At 32.4% G+C, this 27,763-nt stretch overlaps 1 protein-coding gene across 1 annotated transcript in view; it reads right to left on the bottom strand.

Moving 5' to 3' along the window:
- Positions 1–27,763, bottom strand: part of LOC134684940 (uncharacterized) — a 43,385-nt gene that overhangs the window by 7,512 nt on the left and 8,110 nt on the right. The window contains exons 5-8 of the mRNA XM_063544259.1: positions 26,840–26,941; positions 17,498–17,596; positions 15,215–15,239; positions 11,948–12,169 (exon numbers count right to left, since the gene is read on the bottom strand). Of these exons, the coding sequence (XP_063400329.1) occupies positions 11,948–12,169; positions 15,215–15,239; positions 17,498–17,596; positions 26,840–26,941 (448 nt within the window). The remainder of the gene's footprint in view (positions 1–11,947; positions 12,170–15,214; positions 15,240–17,497; positions 17,597–26,839; positions 26,942–27,763) is intronic.

Below are 27,763 nucleotides of genomic sequence, written 5' to 3'. Positions count from 1 at the left end.
AACCCCAAGGTTTCAATTTTTGTTAAAATCAAACTAAGTTTAATTTTGGACCCTTTGGACCTTAATGTAGACCAATTTGAAAACGGGACCAAAAATTAAGAACCTACATACACAGTTAGATTCGGCATATTAAAGAACCCCAATTATTCAATTTTGATGAAATCAAACAAAGTTTAATTTTGGACCCTTTGGGCCCCTTTTTCCTTAACTGTTGGGACCAAAACTCCCAAAATCAATACCAACCTTCCTTTTGTGGCCATAAACATTGTGTTTAAATTTCATTGATTTCTATTTACTTTAACTAAAGTTATTGTGCGAAAACCAAGAACAATGCTTATTTGGGCCCTTTTTTGGCCCCTAATTCCTAAACTGTTGAAACCAAAACTCCCAAAATCAATCCCAACCTTTCTTTTGTGGTCATAAACCTTGTGTCAAAATTTCATAGATTTCTATTAACTTAAACTAAAGTTATAGTGCGAAAACCAAGAAATTGCTTATTTGGGCCCTTTTTGGCCCCTAATTCCTAAAATATTGGGACCAAAACTCCCAAAATCAATACCAGCCTTCCTTTTATGGTCATAAACCTTGTGTTAAAATTTCATAGATTTCTATTCACTTTTACTAAAGTAAGGGTGCGAAAACTAAAAGTATTCGGACGACGACGACGACGACGACGACGACGCCAACGTGATAGCAATATACGACGAAAATTTTTTCAAAATTTGCGGTCGTGTAAAAATGCTAAAATGTTTCGGCTGCTTTACTAACCCTGATTGATTTGATGTTGACAGTCTTGAAAATAAGGCTAACACTTTGTATAAAATTTCAATTTCAATCTTCAACAGCTCAGGCCATGCCAAAATGTACAACAAATCGATGGCTTGCATGCATATTTCTTAAATTGCATTTACATAACTTATACATATTTCTAAAACAAAAATTACAATAAAAAAAACCTTCCCCTACCAAAAATAATATAATACTAAGCTGCTGAGCGCAGCTTAGTATGACCGCAGAGGTCGAACCCTGAACAGTTGGGGGCATTTTTGGACACAATATTCAAGCTTGATACTGTCTGAATTTGGATTGTGATCAAATTTTTGACATAATGTAGGTTTCTGACACAAAATAAATGTGGTCAAAGATCTTAAAAATCTATTGCGCAATACTCATGATACTGTGTTCTTCAAACTTGTCAATAATTTGAAATTCGAAAAATTTTGATAAAAATAAATACATGAAATATGAACCCCTTTAAAAAAATATGTAAGGGTTCCGCGGAACCCAGTGTCTCGCCTACTTTTGCTGTAAATTACAGGCTAAACAAAAATGAGGAAAAAAATCAATAAAAATATTCCTCTTGATACTATCTTATGATTGTAAGAAGCTTCTGTCCAAGTTTGGTAAAAATCTAGAATAATTAATGAATCTAATAAATGTTTTGAAAACTTTAACTGCAGACTGTATGTAATGTTCACTGGAAGAAAATCTAAGTCCATTTAAAAGTAAAATACAGAATCAAAGAGCTGAAAGCTATGAAGAAAAATGACGCCACTGTCTCTAATATTGGGATAGTTTTTATGCAAGTCTTGATTTTCACATACCGTAATTAGTTTAACAATGCAACATGTCTCGTAAGCATATAATTGATATTCGTATATGTGTGTGTGTGAAGTGAAGGTGCCAACTGGCTGGTTTTTTTTTTAAGACAAATGAATAGGTCAAGACTACCTGAATTGTACAAATAAATACCGTAGAAAGGCTTCTATATTTCTCACTGGTACATAGGCTGAATCCGGGTCCGTTCGCGCCCATTCACGTTTGCGCCAACTCATGTTCGCCCCCTTTCACTTTCACACCCTACATGTTCGCAACTAATCTTAATTGGTTTTGTGTTTAATAACTCTGTAAGCAAGTGTTTTCTTATAAGTATAATTGTTGTCATTGTCTCGAAATAAATTGAGACAGCATTTTTTTTTGTGTTGAATAAATCTTAATCATGTTTTGGATAGCGTATTGTTAAAGATAATAATAATCCTTTCTAAATAAAGTGGTATTTTGTCAACGTTTTATTTAGCGTTGAATAACTCTTAATCATGTTTTGGTTAGTGTATTGCTATACTTTGTTTCATTGACCTCTTTCATAATGAAGTGAGATTCTGACTATTCATTTTTCTGTGTGTTGAATAAATTTTATCATGTTTTGGTTATAATAGTGGATTGCTATATTTTGGTTCCTATATTTTATTGTTTCGTTGTTTCAGATCAAAGGGCTTAAAAACAATTATCTTTTGTGTTTTTCCTTTAAAATCTTCAATGTTTTACTCATACCAAGCTATAAATACATTCAGAATTTACACCAAAGCAATTTAAAACAACAATCATGATTTTCCAATTATTCAACTTGAATTTGAATTAAAATTGGGCGCGAATGAGTAGAGTGCGAATGGACCTTGGGTGTGAACGTGCGAGGTGCTAAAGTGTATTGGGTGCAAACAGACCTGATACCACATAGTCTGAACCCCCTTCTCCCACAAAATATGAAGTAAATTAAAAACAAATTGGTCAGAGAACAATTGAAGTCTTTCCACTAGAAAAGATCTATTTTTATATTGAAATATGAAAAATCAGTTTAAAATGTCAGTTCCTATGGCTTTATGACGTCCTATTAACCTCTGACCTTGACCTCAATTTCAAGGTCACAAACCATGGACCTTGAATCAAAATATCCTAGGTCTTTAATATGTTTGGTTAATGAGTACTACCACTTGACGCGTAATTTTAAATGTAAGATGGACAAAAACTCCCTTTTATTGTATGCACAGCCTTTCAACCAAAATATACAAGTAAGGACATGTCGCAACTAATAATTTATGAAAAATTATTTGTCAAAATGTCATACAGTATTTGGAAAGAAGTGAAAATAAGCCAAAATCAAAATTTATATGACCTTGACCTTTGACATTGACCTCATTTTCATTTTTAGTACCAATGACCTCATGAAGACCCTAGGTCTCTATCAGTTATGGTTTACCAGTTGAAAATGCATATCGCATGAATCAAATGAAAAAGGGGGAATAACTCTCATATGGAGTCCCCATAGAGCTATGGTTCAAACGAATATTCTTATCCTAAATATGTAACGAGCAATTTGGTAAAATCTTTTACAGTTACGAAGGAGAGGTGGCCACAAGAAAAACAGTGTTTGGGGAGATAACTCTTACAACGTAATGTATTTTGTTATAATAACATTTGATATATGTTTCATTATAATACTTTATTCTGATTGGCTAACTGCACATCACATGTTATTCCTCAAGCAATTGCATCACTCAATAAAACTTTTCATTCATGATAACACGTGGTCCCACAATAAAGTGCACAGATGAATTGAATAAAAAAGTTATAAAATTCGTGTTTTCATGATCCTAGCTAAAAAAAAGTAATTATAAGTATTGAATGTTTCTTTTTGTAACCTCACAGGGTTGCCAAAGTGTTGACCGTGTGCACATTTTTAGAATGAAGCGCTTACGCTTACGCGCTTCATACAAAAAGTACTTTGGTCAACGCTTTTACACCTCAATGAATTTACAAAAAAAAAGCATTCAATACTTAAATGCAGTTGTAAATTTTTAAAGCAAAAAGAGTTAATACTAACTTTCACTTTTTTGGATGTTCATGTACATTTTGTATGTATGTATTTTTCTCAACTACATGAATTTTTTGGTGTATTTTTAATGATATATATGAGTAGTCCAAATAATTATTACGTCTGGCAAGGCTTTTTAAATTTTATTCTGGGACACCTTCCTATGACCACAAGGCTATGTTAATTTTTTTCTGAGACGCCTTCTTAGGAAGCCTTCCTACGAACGTCTTAGGAAGGCGAACGTCTTAGGAAGGCGTCCAAGAAAAAAATAAAATAGCCTTGTCAGACGTCATTATTATTTGGACTAATACATGAGATATTGGATATTTTTATGCATTATTTAACCAGTCGAGTCTTTTACAGGATTGTTTGTTAAATGCTGTTTAAACATTACTGAAAAACCTTAAATTTGCTAATTATTTGGCATGAAAGTTTGATTTATTGAAAGGGACTCATAGTTTTCCATTTAATTTTAATAATTGTCTAATGGTTAAAACAATAGCTTCGTTGTTTACTTTTATACACAACAACATATTCACTTTGGTTTCGTTGTTAACCTAATATTCACTATGTACTTGGTAACAGTTATTAATTAATTGAATAGAAAATATTATAATAAATATTATTGGAAGCCGAATTGACGTCAAATAGGTGCCGATTTGACTAGATGCCAATTTAACCAGGTGCCGACTTGACTTGTACGTTTCAATTCCTCTGCGATCGTTTGTGGTATTTTCTTGAAAAAACCTATTTTCCATCATCAAAGAGAAGAAGAAACTGCTTGAAATGATTCCCGAACGCTTCGTGATTGTTAAAATAAGTTTAATTATCTCAAAAAACAATTTTAAAACTTGCGATGTTTAAACAGGAAGTTTCAAAAGCACGTGTAAAAGAAGAAATTAACCGGTGAGAGTGGAAATCCGTACATAACATATATCACTTTAGTACGACTTTTAAAGCAAAACAGTTTCGTCCTTTTGTAAAACAGTCTTTAATATACCTATCACATTAATGTTTGAAGGGTCTTAAGCTTATTCAAACCATATAAGTCGGTATGAAACAACAAAACGGAATGATAATAACCGATTACGTTTTGTAGTTTACAAAATTCTGGACTGGTTCCTGTCAAACTACAACACTTTGTTCGACTGTAGTGGAATACAAACAGAAACCAGCTAGTTTGTAAACTGGTTCCTGGCTGATTACTACACAATGCTCATGCATAATGATAACACAAGCACATTCCAGTTTGTATTGAAATTAGTAAATACGAAACCAAGCGCGGTAGGCAGAGAAATCAGGTCGGCAGTTATGGAACAATGACTGCGTCATTTTCGAAAAAATGGAGTTGTCTTTTTACAAAACTTACTTCTGGATACTATCTAATGATCATAAATAAGCTTTTGTCCAAGTTTAGTACAAACCCAGGATAGTTTAAGAAAGTTATTAAAATTTTAAAAACTTTTACCACAGAGTGAATGTTATGTTTCCCGCAGAAAAACTAAGTCCATTTAAAAGTAAAATACAGAAAAAATGGATTTATTTGTTTACAAAATTTACTTCTGGATACTATCTTATGATCATAAACAAGTTTCTGTCCAAGTTTGGAACAAACCAAGGATAGTTTAAGAAAGTTATTAAAATTCTAACCAGATGCTCCGCAGGGCGTAGCTTTATACGACCGCAGAGGTTGAACCCTGAACGGTTGGGGCAAGTATGGACACAACATTCAAGCTGGATTCCACTCTAAATTTGGATTGTGATTAAATAGTTGACACAGCATAGGTTTCTGACACAGAATGAATGTATTCAAATGAACCTAAAATTTTTGTTTTCTCTTAGAGCAATTCACTATGCTGTTGAATATTAATCCTCTCAAAAAAATGTTTGAAGAAATTTTCTTTTTATTTATGAAATTTCAAATGAGAAAAATTGAACCAAATTTTTTATTCACATCCCCCTTTCCCTTATTCCAAAACTAATTTCAATTAAAATATTCTAATGGAGTTTGCAACAATTACTACTCATTTAAATACATCATAAAATATTAAGATGTAAAAAAACTGCTTGTTATCACTGAATGGTAAAGATTATTTAAATTTACCAGTTGGTAGTAAAAAGTGAATATACATTGTATATTGTATATAACAAAGATTTAAGTTGATTCTGGACAAAGAAAGATAACTCCAATTAAAAAAAAATCTTGCAGATATTTCTTGCTTACTATACTGGACAAAGAAAGATAACTCTTAATTAAAAAAAATTTGCTATTTCACAATATTGTGAAATTAGATATTTCTTGCCATTGCACAATACTGTGCAATTGAAAAGACTTGCTATTGCACAATACTTAATATAATAATTTTAGATCCTGATTTGGACCAACTTGAAAACTGGGCCCATAATCAAAAATCTAAGTACATGTTTAGATTCAGCATATCAAAGAGGCCCAAGAATTTAATTTTTGTTAAAATCAAACTTAGTTTAATTTTGGACCCTTTGCACTTTAATTTAGACCAATTTTAAAACTGGGCCAAAAATGAAGAATCTACATACACAGTTAGATTTGGCATATCAAAGAACCCCAATTATTCAATTTTTGATGAAATCAAACAATGTTTAATTTTGGACCTCGATTTGGGCCAACTTGAAAACTGGGCCAATAATCAAAAATCTAAGTACATTTTTAGATTCAGCATATCAAAGAACCCCAAGGTTTCAATTTTTGTTAAAATCAAACTAAGTTTAATTTTGGACCCTTTGGACCTTAATGTAGACCAATTTGAAAACGGGACCAAAAATTAAGAATCTACATACACAGTTAGATTCGGCATATTAAAGAACCCCAATTATTCAATTTTGATGAAATCAAACAAAGTTTAATTTTGGACCCTTTGGGCCCCTTTTTCCTTAACTGTTGGGACCAAAACTCCCAAAATCAATACCAACCTTCCTTTTATAGTCATAAACCTTATGTTTAAATTTCAAAGATTTCTATTTACTTATACTAACGCTATGGTGCGAAAACCAAGAAAAATGCTTATTTGGGTCCCTTTTTGGCCCCTAATTCCTAAACTGTTGAAACCAAAACTCCCAAAATCAATCCCAACCTTTCTTTTGTGGTCATAAACCTTGTGTCAAAATTTCATAGATTTCTATTAACTTAAACAAAAGTTATAGTGCGAAAACCAAGAAAATGCTTATTTGGGCCCTTTTTGGCCCCTAATTCCTAAAATGTTGGGACCAAAACTCCCAAAATCAATACCAGCCTTCCTTTTATGGTCATAAACCTTGTGTTAAAATTTCATAGATTTCTATTCACTTTTACTAAAGTTAGAGTGCGAAAACTAAAAGTATTCGGACGACGACGACGACGACGACGCCAACGTGATAGCAATATACGACGAAAATTTTTTCAAAATTTGCGGTCGTATAAAAACTTTAACCTCAGAGTGAATGTAATGTTTCCCCGCAGAAAAAAACTAAGTCCATTTATAAGTAAAATACAGAAAAAATAGAATTTTATTTTTACAAAATTTACTTCTGGATACTATCTTATGATCATAAACAAGCTTCTGACCAAGTTTGGTAGAAATCCAGTATAGTTTCAGAAAGTTATTAAAATTTCAAAAACTTTAACCACAGAGTGAATATTTATGGACGCCGCCAACGGAAAGTAGGATCGCTTAGTCTCGCTTTTTCGACTAAAGTCGAAGGCTCGACAAAAATGAAAATTACCCTCCCCCCTTGGAGCAATTACCCCCAAACTCAATCTTAGCCTTCCCTTTGTAGTATGGAACCTTGTAGTACAATTTTAGTGAGATCCATACACTTAAACACAAGTGATTGTTTGGCAACTAGAAAAATGTTTGTTTTTGGCCCCTTTTTTGCCCCTAATTCCTGCATGTTTGAGGCAATTATCCCCAAACTCAATCCCAGCCTTCCCTTTGTGATATGGAACCTTGTGGTATAATTGATTGATTGATTGTTGGTTGCTTTACGCCGCATATAGCAATAAAAGGCTATATCGCGGCGAGAGCTAATTGGAATAATTTTTACAATTTAAAGCATATTTTTAAAATTAGACAAAAAGTCCTTTAATGTACTAAAATTCTCGACTAAAGCAAATTGATTATATACAAATAAAAATCAACAGTATAATAACGTGATAAAAATTAAAATCGATTTAAATATAATAACATTCTTAAATTCTATAATAAATTCCAATTTCTTTTAATAAAGCAACAATATTTGTAAATGGAACATTTTTGAATAAATCATACATATTATTGACATTGAAATGCTTCTTACGAATATCAGCAAAGTCAATACAATTTATTAAAACATGTTTAATAGTATACTTGCAGTTGCAAGGTACACATTGTGGTTCATCTTCATTTTTTAAAAGATACTCGTGTGTTATTCTAATATGACCAATACAACATCTAGTAATAACACACTGATCTTTTCTGCACATAATATTATTGAAAGGTTTGCCTAAATTAGGTTTAATTTCATGCAATTTATTATCATCTTTTTTACTACATTTATTTTTCAATATATTAAAAACATATTCTCTTATATAAGATTTAAAATCAGTATATGGTATATCTCAGTTAGATAGAGGGTCACCCAGGGCATTCTTTGCCTCAAGGTCTACAGCTGTGTTTCCAAGGATTCCAACATGACTCGGAACCCATAGAAATATTATTTCTTTCAGAAGAATTTTTAAATTCCTCATTACATATAAAATTTTGAGAATTGTTGGGTTTTTAATTTTAGTATTTCGTATAGCTTGTAAGCATGAAAGTGAATCCGAACATATAATAAATTTGGATTTATCTGAAGAAGCAATAAATTTCAAGGCCAAAATTATTGCTTCTGCTTCAGCAGTAAAGATGGATGCATCAGCCTTGTGGTACAATGTCAGAGATCCATACACTTACACACAAGTTATTGTCCTTAAACTGCAAAAAATGCTTGTTTTTGACCCCTTTTTGGTCCCTAATTCCTACACTGTTGGTACAATAACCCCCAAAATCAATCCCAAAAAAAATGTTTGCGGTCGTATAAAAACCACTAAAAAACCAAAGTGTTTAAGGAGTTCCACAGAACTATGTTTCCCGCTTGCAGCTGTTGTTGTTATGGAACTATTGTTTAAAAAACTTAATCCATTTAAGAAAAAAACAGAAAATGAAAAAAAAAGTTCCGTGTGCTATTTCTTGATTCTGAGAAATTCTGTCATAGTTGTCATACATATAAAAAGTAAGGAACCGTTGTGAGCACGCTTTCATACCCCATGCCTTCATTTTGTCACTGGCAAACACAATCTCATTAGATTTCTAAGTTTAAAAACAGATAACTCAAACAAACGTCATTTGATAATGTTATTTGTTGTGGATATGTACATCTACATATTATGTCCCCATTAACTACAAAGTTTCAAAAAATTCTGCTGTGTTGTTTCAGAGGAGTTGCACTGACAAACTGTTGCAGTAGTATATATTTAGTTTTTATCTACAAAGTTTTATAAATTATGTACGTTGTATGGTTTCAGAGAAGTTATGCGATGACAAGAACAGGAAGGACAGACGGACTAATGGACTGATGACATTATAAACAACGGGTCAAAAACATGAGACCTATCCATCAGAGATCAAGTGAAGTTCTATTAATATATAGGGAATGTGTAAAAGGGACTAATATGATGCCCCCGCTTGCATACAATGATATAAATGGACAAATAAACTCAAGAAAAGTAAATAAAGGCAACAGTAGAATACCTGTGTTCAAAAGTCATTAATCGATTGAGAGAAAACAAATCTGGGTTACATACTAAAACTGAGGGAACACATCAACTTTAAGAGGACAACAAAGGAACAACAGGAATAATGAAGTGCAACAAAAACAAACGCCAATATACATAGACACGAACTATTTGATAACAACTGCCATTTTCCTGACTTGGTACATGACTTTTTAAGAACAAAATGGTGGGTTGAACCACTGGTTATGTACTGGTTAGCCAAACCTCCCGCTTATATGACAATGTTAAAAATATCGCTCAAATGACAACAATTTGTGACAGAAATACAGCACAAACACACGCAAAAACACTCATCACAGAGAAACGCACGAACAAATAATATAATAGTCCACACAACATCCAAACCGCAAAACAACGAGCATCTTCTATCAACAACAGACACCACAGGACATCGCACTTATGTAAGGAACATGCAATCCCGAATTTTATACAATTATTTTTACAATACCAGTCCAAACAATTTTCATAACAATGATGGTATTGAAAGGCAATTTTATATTTTTTTGGACTAACACATTATCCAATCGAAACCATATCAGACTCATCAAAAACAAATACATGAATGTTGGATGTACAAATACCGAGACACTTCGTATAGCAATGCAAATTCACACTCAGTATAACATTCACATTAAGGAATAGGTCACTTTCAATATTAAGCAGACAGACGACATAGAAATTAAACCACAATCTAAGACGTGGTAAAAATGTCATTAGTTAGTTTAGACACAGACACATAGTATAGATCAACCAATTCATGATGGTGTCCATAAAATAAATATGATAATTTTCTACATCAACATTAAAAGTCTTACACATGAATTACATACAACTTTCAGAAAAGATCTAGACCAATTGTTATCTGCTACTTCAAAATTCAAGATGGAGGAAGACACCCGAGCCACCTTAAAATGCAATAATTCCAATAAGGAGTCATCGGAAGATTTTCTATATATGTCTTAATTGTAGATCTAGTGTTGCTAGTGAAATGTATTGCTCAAGTGCCGGTAGTCTATTGTTATAACACATTCTTAATATTCAATTGTTAACGTTTTTACGCTGATATTTCCTCTTTTTAAATGTGAACTCGCTTGGCACATTGATAGATAAAACATAAAATATCAAAACAAGTAAAAAATAATATCATAAGTAGAAAACAATGGCCCCTAGGTTTTATGTTAAGTTCCGGAGATCATGGAATTATGATATGAAAAAAAATGTTTTAAATCCTCTTTACGGTAACAAATACAACAACAAAATTTCCAGTTAGAGGACAGTGGTTGTTTTAAAGTGCTGTTTCGTGCCCATGATTTGATAGAGTATATACATCTGTAAATTAAAATGTTAGATGTGACTGTCAAGTATTTAGTCTTTACTTGAAAATTGTTATGTTCAAAAACGGTATAAAAAAATACCTAACTATTACCAAAATTTTGCAGTAAGAAAATATTTCACATATATTCGGAATAAAATCCTGACAATACTTGTAAATGAAAATATTTCATGTTAAAATAAAAAGAATTTTTTAACAGTGACAAAATGTAGTAATACGCAAAACAGATAGCGTGCTGATGAACTCCGACACCTTCATAGCATACTATATATGGGTTTAACTTGTTTTTGACATGCAGTTGTTAACATTGCAGTCCTCTCCCTAACAGTTTGTTTACGGGTTAACATTGCGTCATTGGCAGTCGTACAACAACATGTCAATATTTATTTTTTTTATTTTTTTATTGTTATGCTTTATTCTTATATCATGTATATTTCTAGACTTATATTTAAAATTTTATGTGAAAAATCAGCAAACCACTCTGTATTTCTGACCGTATTTCCATTTTTACATGGAAAGTTTTGCATTGCTTGTTGACATCGGAAAAGGGTGCTTTCAGACACATCCACGTTTCAAGGTCGTAAAAACTATTTTTTGAGAAGACCCCTCAAAGCGATCGTTTCCAAGGCGCTTGTCGTTAGAAAAATGCGTTAAAAACTGTGCACTGTTAAAGGGCCGGGTCATCTTATATCTTTTAAAATAGATTGAGAATGTGTCCATGGACACATATGATGCCCTGTTTGCATATAATGTTATAAAGGTACATAACTCAAGAACGTTAAAAGGGATGCCACCAAAATTCAAATTGTTGTTAATTTTGTGGTAATGAGCATGTATATCAGTTTCAAACAAGAATGTGTCCATAGTACATGGATGCCCCACTCGCACTTTCATATTTAGAAATATTATATCATAGGGAACATGTGTACTTCAACTTCATCAAAAACTACCTTCACCAAAAACTTTAACCTGAAACTCGCACTATCATTTTCTATGTTCAGTGGACTGTGAAATTGTAGTCAAAAATCTAAATGATCAATAACTTTAACCTGAAGCGGGACAGACGAACGGACAATCTTAATTTCCTCTCCGATGCCACAGGGGCATAAACAAACATTTTGTATATTTCACCTCTTACCTGGATTTATAAGAATCCATTCTCTTGTCTGGACTTCAAGGCCACATCGACCTTCAAGAAGAGAGATACCATCTGTAGGATGTCTTCCTTCGGGAATGATGTCCCCCACTAATAGCTTCACCAGAGTAGACTTTCCGACGGCGAACTGGCCAGTAACCATACAGCGCATGTCATACGATTCGTAAGTTCCTTTACCCGTTAAACGATTTAACATAGTGTATTCTGTAAAAATTAAAGATTTGGACCAACTTGAAAACTGGGCTCATAATCAAAAATCTAAATACATGTTTAAATTCAGCATATCAAAGAACCCAAATAACTCAATTTTTGTTAAAATAAAACTTAGTTTAATTTTGGACCCTTAGGACCTTAATGTAGATCGATTTGAAAAGGGGACTAAACATTTAAAGTCTAAATACACGGTCAGAATCGGCATATCAAAGAACCTCAGTAATTTAATTTTTTATGACATCAAACAACGTTTAATTTTGGACCCTTTGGACCTCAATGTGGACCAATTTAAAAATGGGGCCCAACATCCAAAAACTTAATACATGGATCGATTCAGCATATCAAAGAACCCCATATATTCACTTTTTCTTGAAACAAAACAAAGTTTAATTTTGGACCCCGATGTGGACCAACATGAAAACTGGGCTCATAATCAAAAATCTAATTACATGTTAAGATTAAACATATCAAAGAATCCAAAGAATTCAATTTTATTTTTAAATCATACTTAGTTTAATTTTGGACCCTTTGGACCTTAAGTAGAACAATTTGAAAAGGGGACCAAAAATTAAGAATCAAAATACACGGCTAGATTTGTCGTATCAAAGAACCCCAATAAATCAATTTTTAATAAAATCAAACAAAGTTTAATTTTGGACCCTTTGGACCTTAATGTGGACCAATTTAAAAATAGGGCCCAAAATAAAAAAACTTAATACACGGTTAGATTCGGCATATCAAAGAACCCCAATAAATAAATGTTTGATGAAATCAAACAAAGTTTAATTTTGGACCCATTTGGCCCTCAATGTAGACCATTCAAAAACGAGGCCCAAAATAAAAAAACTTAATACACGGTTAGATTCTGCATATCAAAGAAACCCCAATAACTCAATTTGTGATGAAATCAAACAAAGTTTAATTTTGGACCCTTTGGACCTTAATGTAGATCGATTTGAAAACAGGACAAAACATTTAAAGTCTAAATACACGGTTAGAATCGGCATATCAAAGAACCCCAGTAATTCAATTTTTTATGAAATCAACGTTTAATTTTGAACCCTTTGGACTTCAATGTGGACCAATTTAAAAATGAGGCTCAACATCCATAAACTTAATATACGGATAGATTCAGCATATCAAAGAACCCTATTTATTCCTTTTTTTTAATTTTGGACCCTGATTTGGACCAACTTGAAAACTGGGCCCATAATCAAAAAATCTACAAACATGTTTAGATTCAGCATATCAAAGAATCCCAAGAATTAAGTTTTTCTTAAATCAAACTAAGTTTAATTTTGGACCCTTTGGACCTTAATGTAGAACAATTTGGAAAGGGGACAAAAAATTAAGAATCTAAATACACAGTTCAGATTCAGCATATCAAAGAATCCCAAGAATTCAATTTTTGATGAAATCAAACAAAGTTTAATTTTGGACCCTTTGGACCTTAATGTGAACCAATTTAAAAATATGGCCAAAAATCAAAAATCTTAATACATGGTTAGATTCGGCTGATCAAAGAACCCCAATATATAAATTTGTGATGAAATCAAACAAAGTTTAATTTTGGACCCTTAGGCCCTCAATGTGGACCAATTTAAAAACAGGGCCCAAAATCAAAAAACATAATACACGGTTAGATTCGGTATATAAAAAAAAACCCAATAATTCAATTTGTGATGAAATCAAACAAAAAGTTTTATTTTGGACCCTTTGGACCTCAATGTAGACAATTTTAAAAACGAGTGTAACATCCAAAAACTTAATACACGGATATATTCAGCATATCAAAGAACCCATACATTATTTTTTTGTTGAAATGAAACAAAGTTTAATTTTGGACCCTTTGGCCCTCAATATGGACCAATTTAAAAACGGGGACAAATAAAAAAAACCTAAATACACGGTTAGATTCGGCATATCAAAGACACCCCAATAATTCAAATTGTGATGAAATCAAACAAAGTTTAATTTTGGACCCTTTGGACCTCAATGTGGACCAGTTTGAAAAAGGGGCCCAAAACCCAAAAACTTATTACACCGTTAGATTCAACATATTAAAGAACCCAAATAATTCAAGAATAAAACCACCATTGAAATTGGTCAAGAAATAAGCAATTTATACAAAGTATTAGAAAAGTATTGTTGTTGGTCCCTTTTTGGTCCTTAATTCCTTAACAGTTAGGGCCATAACCCCCAAAATCAACCCTTACCTTCCTTTTTTGGTATGGAACCTTGTGGTACAAAATTTCAAAAAGATCCATACACTTAAACACAAGTTATTGTCTGGAAACTAGAAAAAATAGCTAATTTGGACCCCTTTTTAGGCCCTTAGTTCCTAAACTGTTGGGACTATAACCCCAAAACCAATCCCAACCTTCTTATTGTGATTTCAAACCTTGTGTTTAAATTTCATGGAGATTAATTCACTTAAACTAAAGTTATTGTCTGGAAACTTAGTGTCTTCGGACGATGCGGACGACGACGTGATACCAATATACGGCCGCAAATTTTTTGTGGTCGTATAAAAACCATGAGGCATGCACGTTTACAAAAGAAACCGCAAACTCTAACCTTCTGTCATGTGACCAATGTCTTGACCTAAGAAGCCATTAAATCGTTTGCCGTCCAACTGTTTAGATTACTTATCGAATTCGTAGCTAATGCTCCCTTAACAATTAACTTTTCCAATTTACCACTTAATGATGGGTCTTTATGTGACTTTTTAAATATCCTTTCTTTTAAAAAATCTTGGAGGTATACAAATATAAATATAAAAGTTACTTTTGATGTTAAAATGTTAGTATATATGTTGTTTTAAACAGATACAACACAAGATCTGCCATAAACACCAAATTCTGAAAATAACGAAAAAGGTATAGCATAAATACAAAACTTTTCAGGATTTCTGATTTGGGACGGCACAAGAATATATTGAGGTTTTAAATTAGTGTTTTGATATCTCAACCCCAACCTTCTTTTATTCCCGATCAGAAGTTTAACAGAACACTGGCAGATCATAACTAGACTTACCTTCTGGAGTCTTTAACATGACAGTCTACAAAAGAATAAACAATCTGATATCACATAACAATTCATAAATCTGGTGTGTCCACGGTAAAATGCAAAGCCATTAAGACGAGAAAATCAACAGTCTGATATCGAGCAATCAATAATCGAAATACAAATATATCAGACAGCAACCAAAAACAAATGGTGAAGTACAGACTTCATACTTGGAACATGCACATACATAATGTGGTGGTTAAACAGGTTTGTGATTGCTCAATCCCCATAAACTTGAGACAGTGGTGCAACAACACAACACAACAACATATCAGTTTGAAAATATCTGACGCATCAGTTTGAAATGGACGAACAGTGATGAAAAAAACAGTGTTTGGCCCTCCAGGACAGGTGAGCTAAAAACCATGAAAAAATGTAAACATGACTATACACAATACTAGATACGGACAATGCTTCCACCCCCTGTTCTGCTCTGTCATATACACGAGTATAGTTCCACATATTTTAGATTTGACAAACAGTGATGTTGGCATACAACTTGAAATTGTTATGCTGTCTGTAAGACTCAAATGATGCCTCCGCCTGACCATAGGAAATTATAAATTTAACACTTTGTATGATGTTGTAACTGTAGGAGGCCTAGGAGATAGCCGGACAAACTATGATCTCTTTATGCAGCTAGTACCAACAAAATTTCCAACAACCTGTCAATTTCAGAATATTTGAAAAAAATCAAAATCCTATGGCCATGCACACCTTTATGATGTTTATATAATTATGAACATCCTACAAAATATTAAAGCTGTACCTCCATGTAGGAAGAGATAGCTGAACGAACAATGTATCCTAATCTGGACGGACGAACAGACCGACGGACAGAGAGACAGGAGTAAATTAATATGCTCCCTGACATTTTGTCGCTGGGGCATAAAAACAATCAAAACAACATCTTTAAAATCTTTTACAAACCACAAAAAAGTCTATTTACATTATAAGGGTTAAGCATCTTCTTGTTATAATACTATTATATTTGATTAGCATACAAATAAATCACATAGGACAAGATTCATGATGTATTAAAATTTGTAAATAACTTGCTTTATTTGAGTACCAGGTTCAAACTGAAAATACCTCACTGTATCTGCATGTATGTATATAAACTACTGTACACAGGTTTTCTTTTTTTTTTTTAATTAAACGTGGAAAAATTAATCAAAATATCAATATTGAGGTAACATTTATAACTAATAAAATCTTTGAGAGCATCATTACTATAGCTACAAATAATGTCTCAAATATTTGTATTTGCACACACTGAAAAACTTATGATAATTTGTTTTTCTTATATATATATGCAATACAACATGATGGTAGAATTTAGCATATTTAATAATGATGTGATTAACTTGTAATTGTATTACTAATTTTTTATTCTAAAAGATTTTACACAGGTTTTTTCTACACATGTAAAAAATTATGTAAAGAAGTGCATTTATATATATGTTTATCACATACTTACATACATATTATAGATTCTTACATTGATAACAGTGGATTATCGGATTTATCCAATCGAGATAGTAAAATTATCAATTTTAAAGTCTGAGCCTCATCGAGGACTTTAAAATATATAATTTAACTATCGAGATTGGATAAATCCAATAATCCACGAGTAACTATGTCAGAATCTGTTTCTCTAATGATTAAAAATAAATGTCTTTTTTTGTTAAACGAAAATCCCCTTCGTGTGCCTTTCACATTCAACGAAGTTGTCAATTTCATTAACACCTGTTATCATAATTAGATTCATCCAGTTAGCTAAAAAGGTTATGACCCTTAAATCATCCAATGATCTTTTGAGATCACCGGCAACCATACGTTGATTAAATTTTTTTATACAATGGGTTCGGAAAGGAATCAATTTCCACAGAGTTAGAGAACGTTTAAATCAATCTTTTCATACACTGATACATAATGCACATATTTTGCTTAAATAAAAGGAGATGTGATGTATAAACCAAGAAGACAGCAAGCCGACAACACAAATACCAAAAAGATATCCAAACAGATGAGTATACAGTTTTCAAACATTTTTCTTTCACATATGCCAACATCTACATTAGGTAACAAGCTTGGAATTGTCAGCTTACATTGTTAACTGATAACAAATACCACATAGACAACTAAAGGCAAATGTTTTAATGAAACTTCTTTGTACCTAGTCTGTTGTGACTAACAATCTGTGAAATATTTGTGAATATCTCTTTTTCATTAAGAACAAATATTTACCTTAAGGAAGTCCATCACTTCTTTCTCATGTTTCTTCTTCCTTTTATCTTCAGAAGAGTCATACCACTCCATTGTTACTATATCATAAGGAGTCTGACCCTGAAATACAACCAAATAATCTTTCATCAATCATACACATATACATCTTCTTTTATTTCATAAACTGTAAAACAATAAATAATAGGTAATTGTTGAATAAATTTTACCTATCCAAATGTAAAACGATAAATAATAGGTAATTGTTGCAATACATTTCATACTTTACCCACACAACTATCATCTTATTAGGCCAAAAAAAAATGTCTGTTTCCTGCTGCCAAGGCAAATAAATCAATGTCGGTAGGTCGGGATTTTTTTTTTTTTTTTTTTTTTTTTTTGCACTCCCTGTCAGATTTGCAGTCGGTTAAATGTCATGTTTGGTTAGGGTCCTGTACCCCAAAATGATTTAATCCCTTTAAAGAAGCTTTAATTGAATAATCCTCCCAGTGCGGACATTTTTTAAATTTTAATTGTAGCACATTTGTACTGGGAGCAGCCATTGTGATTGTTTGGGCATAGTAAGATGCGGATCTGGATCGGAAACGAATTTTTCCGGACCGGAAACGATTTTTTCTGGAATTTGAATAAAAAGATCTAGGGTCGGGGGGTTTGAGTCAGGGTCGGTCGGGAAACAGGAAACAGACATATATATATTTTTTTGGCCTTATACTCCACCAACACATCAAACACTACCGACACAACTACCATCTTATCATAGTTTACCCACACAACTACCATCTTATCATACTTTACCCGCACAACTACCATCTTATCTTACTTTACCCGCACAACTACCATATTATCATACTTTACCAACACACCTACCATCTTATCTTACTTTACCCACACAACTACCATATTATCATACTTTACCAACACACCTACCATCTTATCTTACTTTACCCACACAACTACCATATTATCATACTTTACCCGCACACCTACCATCTTATCATACTTTACCCGCACAACTACCATATTATCATACTTTACCCGCACAACTACCATCTTATCATACTTTACCCACACAACTACCATATTATCATACTTTACCCACACAACTACCATCTTATCTTACTTTACCAACACAACTACCATCTTATCTTACTTTACCAACACAACTACCATCTTATCTTACTTTACCAACACAACTACCATCTTATCATACTTTACCCGCACAACTACCATCTTATCTTACTTTACCCGCACAACTACCATATTATCATACTTTACCAACACACCTACCATCTTATCTTACTTTACCCACACAACTACCATATTATCATACTTTACCAACACACCTACCATCTTATCTTACTTTACCCACACAACTACCATATTATCATACTTTACCCGCACACCTACCATCTTATCATACTTTACCCGCACAACTACCATATTATCATACTTTACCCACACAACTACCATATTATCATACTTTACCCACACAACTACCATCTTATCTTACTTTACCAACACAACTACCATCTTATCTTACTTTACCAACACAACTACCATCTTATCTTACTTTACCCACACACCTACCATCTTATCATACTTTACCCGCACAACTACCATATTATCACACTTTACCCGCACAACTACCATATTATCTTACTTTACCCACACAACTACCATCTTATCTTACTTTACCAACACAACTACCATCTTATCTTACTTTACCCACACAACTACCATCTTATCTTACTTTACCCACACAACTACCATCTTATCACACTTTACCCGCACAACTACCATCTTATCACACTTTACCCGCACAACTACCATATTATCTTACTTTACCCACACAACTACCATCTTATCTTACTTTACCAACACAACTACCATCTTATCTTACTTTACCCACACAACTACCATCTTATCACACTTTACCCGCACAACTACCATATTATCTTACTTTACCCACACAACTACCATCTTATCATACATAACCCACACGCCTTCTATCTTATCATACTTTACCCACACAACTACCATCTTATCATACTTTACCCGCACAACTACCATCATAAAATATATGAAAAGAACTTAACCTGTATCATGCTCTTTGGTCCAGTTGTTATCTCTTTGATATATCCCCCCTTTTTATTCTTAAGTTTATTTACCAACACAACTACCATATAATTATACTTTAACCTCACACCCACTATCTTATCTTACTTTACTCACACAACTACCATATTATCATACTTTACCTAAATAACTACCATCTTATCTTACTTTACCCACACAACTACCATCTTATCATACTTTACCCACACACCTACCAGCTATGATAAGATGGAAGATGTGTTGATAAAGTATGATAAGATGGTAGTTGTGTGGGTAGTGTTTGATGTGTTGGCGGAGAATAATAAGATGGTAGTTGTGTGGGTAAAGTATGATAAGCTGGAAGATGTGTTGGTAAAGTAAGATAATATGGCAGTAATGTGGGTAAAGTATGATAAGATGATAGTTGTGTTGGTAAAGTAAGATAAGATGGTAGTTGTGTGGGTAAATAGACAATAACTGTTTAGTGTCTTTAAAAATCAGTTGTATTTGTACGAGGCTAAGAAACAAGTGTAATGTGAGCTTTAGCGAGCTATTACTCCTGTTTCGAGCCGAGTACAAATACAGCTGATAGTTAAAGACACTAAACAGTTATCTATACTATTAAACGAGAAGACCTCATTTTGTGTGTTGCTTCTCTTCCTCCCACAATAAATTTATCATCATGCCTCTGTGTCCTATAGGTACCGTGCATAGTCCCATTTGTCATCCATTCTTATGACTATTCAGTTTGGGTTATTTTGGGAGAAAAACGAAAATAAAGGCGTCCTGATATTGATTCTGTATTCAAACGGACTTTTAAGTCAGATATGACTTCCGGTTTTAACATTGAGAACCAATCGTATGATAGATAACAAAAATAAAAAATATATAAGCCAATCAGGGCGTTGTCCATATCGTGGTTTTTAGATCGTAAGAACCACTACTATTATACCTCGGTTTAAACTTGCACATACTTTTCCTAAGTACTTGGTCGGGGACAGGACAATTATTTTCGCGTTTATCTGCAATGATTAATATACTACTATAATATATAGAGACTGTCTATATAATATAGCAGTGATCGCCATGGAGAATAAACTTAGAATTAATAGTTAATAGAAAATTAAATACACTTTAATATTTATAATATAGATACGTATGTTCATAGTATACAGAAACGCGAAAATAATGATATCATTTCTTAAATTCTCCAGACATAAAATCTTTTACAAAAATTCATCCTAAGAAGAAACTTGAATTTGATAGTTGATAGCAAATACACTTTAATTATAGTATATGTATGTTCATAGCATACAGAAACGCAAAAATAATGGAATTTAACAGAAACAAATAATAACGGACTTTGGAAGCAAGGGAGAGGGCTTAAACTGTTTCCAAGTACCTATGAATTATGATACCTTTTTCTGAAATTCTCCAGACATGAAATCGTTTACAAAAATTATCCTTACAACAGTTTACATACTTTCAACCAAGCTCTAAATGCCCGCAATTTCGCGGGTGTGTTCTGGTTGTCTTTATCCTCCAATTAATTCTGTATATTGTTTGTGCTATGAAAGACACAAAAACTCACATTTTTTACAATTATTTTCGATTTAAAATACCTTGAGGCCAGCGTAGTAATATCAAAATCACACATTCAGCTGAAGACAGGTTCGCAAAAAAAGAATCTCGAATGGTCAACAATAATACATTGCTCAAGGTGAATAATTATCTATTTTAACATAACAACTAATTTCAACAGTAAAAACAAATAACAAAACATTATCCAATTTGAAACAGAAGTGTACGAGTTGTCCTACGCTTCAGAATTTTGAACTGAACTTGACATTTACTTTTAACATGCATGCTGAAATTGACATGGTTGATTTTGTTACACATTTACACATCCAAGTTTTGAAATCGATGATTGTCGTCGTAGAAAGTACTGCTCCTCATTTTGTCTGTTATCAGAAAATTGGTTTAATTCTTATTGCTCTAAAGAAAGTTTGAAAACAAACAGAACGTATAAAAGTAATCATTAGTTCGCATCAGGTCAAACAATACGTCATTTGAATGCGACTGCAATACACATTCTGAGGTCACGCAGGTTCATACAACACTCAGTCCAGCAGTGGGCGGAGCTTTAAAGTGATATCTGTATAGTATACAGATACAGCATAGCGATATCTGTAGGGATGTATCTGTATAGTAAGACACCCAATTGCAGGATAAAGTAAGATAATATGGTAGTTGTGAGGGTAAGTTATGATAAGCTTTTAAGTGTGGAGGTAAAGTATGATAAGATAGTAGGTTTGTGGGTAAAGTATGATAAGCTAGTAGGTGTGTGGGTAAAGTATGATAAGCTAATAGGTGTGTGGGTAAAGTATGATCAGATGGAAGGTGTGTGGTAAAGAATGATAAGATAGTAGGTGTGTGGGTAAAGTATGATAAGCTAGTAGGTGTGTAGGTAAACTATGATAAGATGGTAGTTGTCAGTGTAAAGTATGATAAGATGGTAGGTCTTTGGGTAAAGTAAGATAATATGGTAGTTGTGTGTGTAAAGTATGATAAGATGGTAGGTGTGTGGGTAAAGTATGATAATATGGTAGTTGTGTGTGTAAAGTATGATAAGATGGTAGGTGTGTGGGTAAAATATGACAATATGGTAGTTATGTGGGTTAAGTATGTTCAGATGTTAGTTATGTGGGTAAAGTATGATTAGATTTTAGTTGTGTTCTTCATTGTGTATGGTTGGTGAAAGGTGTGCTGTTAGTGTATGATTGGTGGAAGGTATGTTGGTAGTGTATGATTGGTGGAAGGTGTGTCAGTATTGTATGATTGGTAGACGGTGGCGTTGGTAGTGTATGACTAATGGAAGGTATGTTGGTAGTGTATGATAGGTGGAAGGTATGTTGGTAGTGACTGATTGGTGTTAGTGTGTTTGTAGTGTATGATTGGTGGAAGGTATGTTGATAATGTATGATTGTTGGAAGGTATGTTGGTAGTGTATGATTGGTGGAAGGTATGTTGGTAGTGACTGATTGGTTGAAGGTATGTTGGTAGTGTATGATTGGTGGAAGGTATGTTGGTAGTGTATGATAGATGGAAGTTATGTTGGTAATGTATGATTGGTGGAAGTTATGTTGGTAGTGTATGATTGGTGGAATGTATGTTGGTAGTGTATGATTGGTGGAAGGTATGTTGGTAGTGTATGATTGGTGGAAGGTATGTTGGTAGTGTATGATTGGTGGAAGGTATGTTGGTAGTGACTGATTGGTGTTAGTGTGTTTGTGGAGTATGATTGGTGGAAGGTATGTTGAAAGTGTATGATTGTTGGAAGGTATGTTGATAGTGTATGATTCGTGGAAGGTGTGTTGGTAGTGTATGATTGGTGGAAGGTATGTTGATAGTGTATGATTGGTGGAAGGTGTGTTGGTAGTGTATGATTGGTGGGTGGTATGTTGGCAGTGAATGATTGTCGGAAGGTGTGTTGCAAGTGTATGATTGGTGGAAAGGTATGTTAGTAGTGTTAGCCAACAAATGACACAAATTAAATACAGTTAACTCTCGTTGTCTCGAACTCGGTTGACTCAAAACTTCGGATGAGTCTAAGTTTTCACGTGGTCCCGAACTTCGTTCCATATAAATGTAAGTAATTCGACTCCTGATGAGTCAAAATTGGATGAGTCAAAATTTCGGTTGAGTCGAAATAAATTTACGATTCCCAAAGTTAACAAAAGCATTCAAAATTCATTATTTATCTCGAACTTATACACATATGTCAAAACATAACATCCGGCATTTAAATGGATTGAAGAGTTAATCTGACAATACACGTGTAATTAAATTTCTAGTCACTGACCACTGTATTTATGACATGCTATTTCCACGAGTGTTTACCTAAGATTATCTTTTATAGAAATTTTATCAATAATTAGTGATACATTGTTAATGTTCATGAATAAGTATTTAAAATGTTTACAAAACAATAAATTGTGATTTACACTAATGAGCTTGGGTGTGTATAAAGTAAGGATTATGACTTCCGTTGATGATCACCTAAAAACTACTCAATCGGCTTCTTTAATCTTGTTGTATTTTCTTTTGAAAAGAAGAAGTGAAATAAAACAAAATGAAGAGGAATATAAATTTTCTAAAGTCTCTTGTATCCGAGAATAAACAATTTTGTCAACTATAAACGACATGAATAACAAAACTATCGATTGGAAATTACTCTCTCGGATAAAAGCCATAGGAAAAAATTGTAACTGAAACAATTGAATAAGTAAAAATAATGTTATTATAATAATGAAAGACCATGACATACAAATACATCGATTTGATACCAGAATATATATCCCCTTCCCATATTCATCCCGATTTATTTTAGCTTTACCAAGCTAAGCAAGAGTTGTGTCCCTTGTTCTGTCAAACTTCCGGTTTTCGTTTGAGTCGAACTACGTGTATCTCGAAATATTTCTCTGGTCCGGCTGACTTCAATGGACTTCGAGACAACAAGAGTCGACTGTATAAAATTTACAATTTACAAAGTTTACAATTTGATTCGTTATCATTCAGTTGCCTTGATTTTATTGGTAATCATTGTGCTGACATTGTTTGAATTGTGGTTTATCAGTTTTATGACTTATGTTAATAATTGTTGATCCCTACACCATGTTAAATCCTTGGTTCAAATCATATCAAGTGATTTTTTGTTTTATATATGAATTTAGAATGTAGACATTTTTTTGTTAATAAAGATAGTGAATAAAAAAACAATCAGTTTTAAGACAAGACTGCACACGCTGAAATGTCTCGCCTTCTTTACTAACCATTGATATTATGTTGCTAGTCCTAAATATACAGCTTTACTACAACTATCAAATTCATATGCAAACTTTACATGATCCTAGAAAATGAGGTCAAGGTCATATAAACCAAATGAGAAATACATGTACACCTTACAATCATTCAATACACTAAATATAGTTGACATATTGCTTATAGTTTCTAAGAAACAGACTTAACCAAGAAAACTAAACATTGACCAATGAACCATAAAAATAAGATCAAGGTCTAATGAACCAAGCAAGGCAGACATTTACAGCTTACAATCCTTCCATACAACAAATATAGTTGACATATTGCTTATAGTTTAAGAAAAACAGACCAAAACACAAAAAAATAACACTGAGCAATGAACCGTGAAAATGAGGTCAAAGTCAAATAAAACCTGCAAGACTGACATGTACATCATAAAATATTTCCATACACCAAAAATATAGTTGAACTATTGCATATAGTATCAGAAAAAAATAATAAAAATGAGGTCAAGGTCAGATGACACCTGCCAATTTGACATGTATACCTTACAATCTTTCCATACACCAAATATAGTAGACCTATTGCATACAGTATAAGAAAATCAGACCAAAACAAAAAACCTTAACTATAACTACTGAACCATGAAAATGAGGTCCAAGTCAGATGACACCAGCCAGTTGGACATGTACACCTTACAATCCTTCCATACACCAAATATACTAGACCTATTGCTTATAGTATCTGAAATATGGACTTGACCACCAAACCTTAACCTTGTTTACTGATCCATGACATGAGGTCGAGGTCAAGTGAAAACTGTCTGACGGGCATGAGGACCTTGCAAGGTACAAACATACAAAATATAGTTATCCTATTACTCATAATAAGAGAGAAAATAACATTACAAAAAATCTCTATTTTTTTTCAAGTAGTCACTGAACCATGAAAATGAGGTCAAGGACAATGGACATGTAACAGACGGAAACTTCTTAACATAAGGCATCTATTTACAAAGTATGAAGCATCCAGGTCTTCCACCTTCTAAAATATAAAGCTTTTAAGAAGTGAACTAACGCTGCCTAAGCCGACTATCCCTATGTCGAGCTTTCTGCGACAGAAGTCGCAGGCTCGAAAAAAACTGTTTTTATTCACTAAGTATATTAATAAACATGTTATTCCCTCCATGTAAACGTAAAGCACCAGACTGATTTCTTCATATTTAGTTTATCTGTTTATTGTACATGTATTTCATCATAAAGATGTACTACATTTTACATTATTGTACTGCATCTGTTTACACTCAACTATTGTATTTGTATTTATATTGTAATTGTACTCTGTTGACTTGTATTTATATTGTAATTGTACTCTGTTGACTTGTATTTATATTGTAATTGTACTCTGTAGACTTGTATTTATATTGTAATTTTACTCTGTAGACTTGTATTTATATTGTAATTGTACTCTGTTGACTTGTATTTATATTGTAATTGTACTCTGTTGACTTGTATTTATATTGTAATTGTACTCTGTAGACTTGTATTTATATTGTAATTTTACTCTGTAGACTTGTATTTATATTGTAATTGTACTCTGTTGACTTGTATTTATATTGTAATTGTACTCTGTTGACTTGTATTTATATTGTAATTTTACTCTGTAGACTTGTATTTATATTGTAATTGTACTCTGTTGACTTGTATTTATATTGTAATTGTACTCTGTTGACTTGTATTTATATTGTAATTTTACATTGTAGACTTGTATTTATATTGTAATTGTACTCTGTTGACTTGTATTTATATTGTAATTGTACTCTGTTGACTTGTATTTATATTGTAATTGTACTCTGTTGACTTGTATTTATATTGTAATTTTACTCTGTAGACTTGTATTTATATTGTAATTGTACTCTGTAGACTTGTATTTATATTGTAATTTTACTCTGTAGACTTGTATTTATATTGTAATTGTACTCTGTTGACTATTATTTATATTGTAATTGTACTCTGTTGACTTGTATTTATATTGTAATTTTACTCTGAAGACTTGTATTTATATTGTAATTGTACTCTGTTGACTTGTATTTATATTGTAATTGTACTCTGTTGACTTGTATTTATATTGCAATTTTACTCTGTAGACTTGTATTTATATTGTAATTGTACTCTGTTGACTTGTATTTATATTGTAATTGTACTCTGTTGACTTGTATTTATATTGTAATTTTACTCTGTAGACTTGTATTTATATTGTAATTGTACTCTGTTGACTTGTATTTATATTGTAATTGTACTCTGTTGACTTGTATTTATATTGTAATTTTACTCTGTAGACTTGTATTTATATTGTAATTGTACTCTGTTGACTTGTATTCAGTTTTTAGAGATTAAGTATCTATCTAATAAGATTGAAACTGAATGTTACCTCCAATGATTTCACCCAAGGACTGCATCCTTGATCTATTAACCATTTTGTTACATCAATCTGTCCATTCTGAGCAGCATAATGTAAAGCTGTTCGTCCATACTATAACAATATAAAAACATAAACATGTTAATGGTGTGTGATAATAAATCAAGAGAGGAGTCAAACAATCTATCAAAATGTAAGAAATATAACATCGGAGAAGAAAATATCCAATTATACTTATGTATAAAGTGATAAATGGTAGATTAAGATTATAAACTAAATATATATTTTCTGATTCAGTTTTACAAAACAGGAAAAAATAATAGCAAACCCCATTTAATATAAATCTAACAAGTATTTGTTGTCCATTTAACATGTTTGATTAACAACATGATTTTATGTTGATTCAGTAGAATAATCAAAGTTGAAAAAAAAAAAATTTCAAGAAACAATGAAACGAGTTATATTTTCTTATTCAGTGCGAAGAGACAAGAAAAATGAGACCCCACTTTTTATTATTCTGTCAATTATTAGGTCACCATTAAAACCGTCTGATTAACAATGATTAAGTAGAATGAGCAACGTTGAAAAAAATACTTTTTTCAAGAAACATTAAAACGAGTTATATTTTCTGATTCAGTACGACAAGACATAAAAAATAAGACCCCACTTTATATAATTCTGTCAAGTATTTGTTATTTTTAAAAGATGTTTTACATTAGATCTGTAGAATTAACATTATCTGACTAAAGATGTTAACACAACTTTTTCTCATCAACTTCTCATTGAAATCAGATGTTTATAAAATAATTTTTTTCTTCAGGAAACAAAATAAAACCTTTACTATCTGATTCAGTTCTGTGTTACGAATAAAATGAGACCCCACTTTATATAATTCTAACAAATATTTGTTGTCCATTAAACCTGTCTGATTAACAA

The sequence above is a fragment of the Mytilus trossulus genome, chromosome 9, assembly GCF_036588685.1.
Source record: "Mytilus trossulus isolate FHL-02 chromosome 9, PNRI_Mtr1.1.1.hap1, whole genome shotgun sequence".
Taxonomy (NCBI): Eukaryota; Metazoa; Mollusca; class Bivalvia; order Mytilida; family Mytilidae; genus Mytilus; species Mytilus trossulus.
The sequence above is the reverse complement of the archived record's forward strand: the minus strand, read 5'-3'. Positions and strand labels throughout refer to the sequence as shown.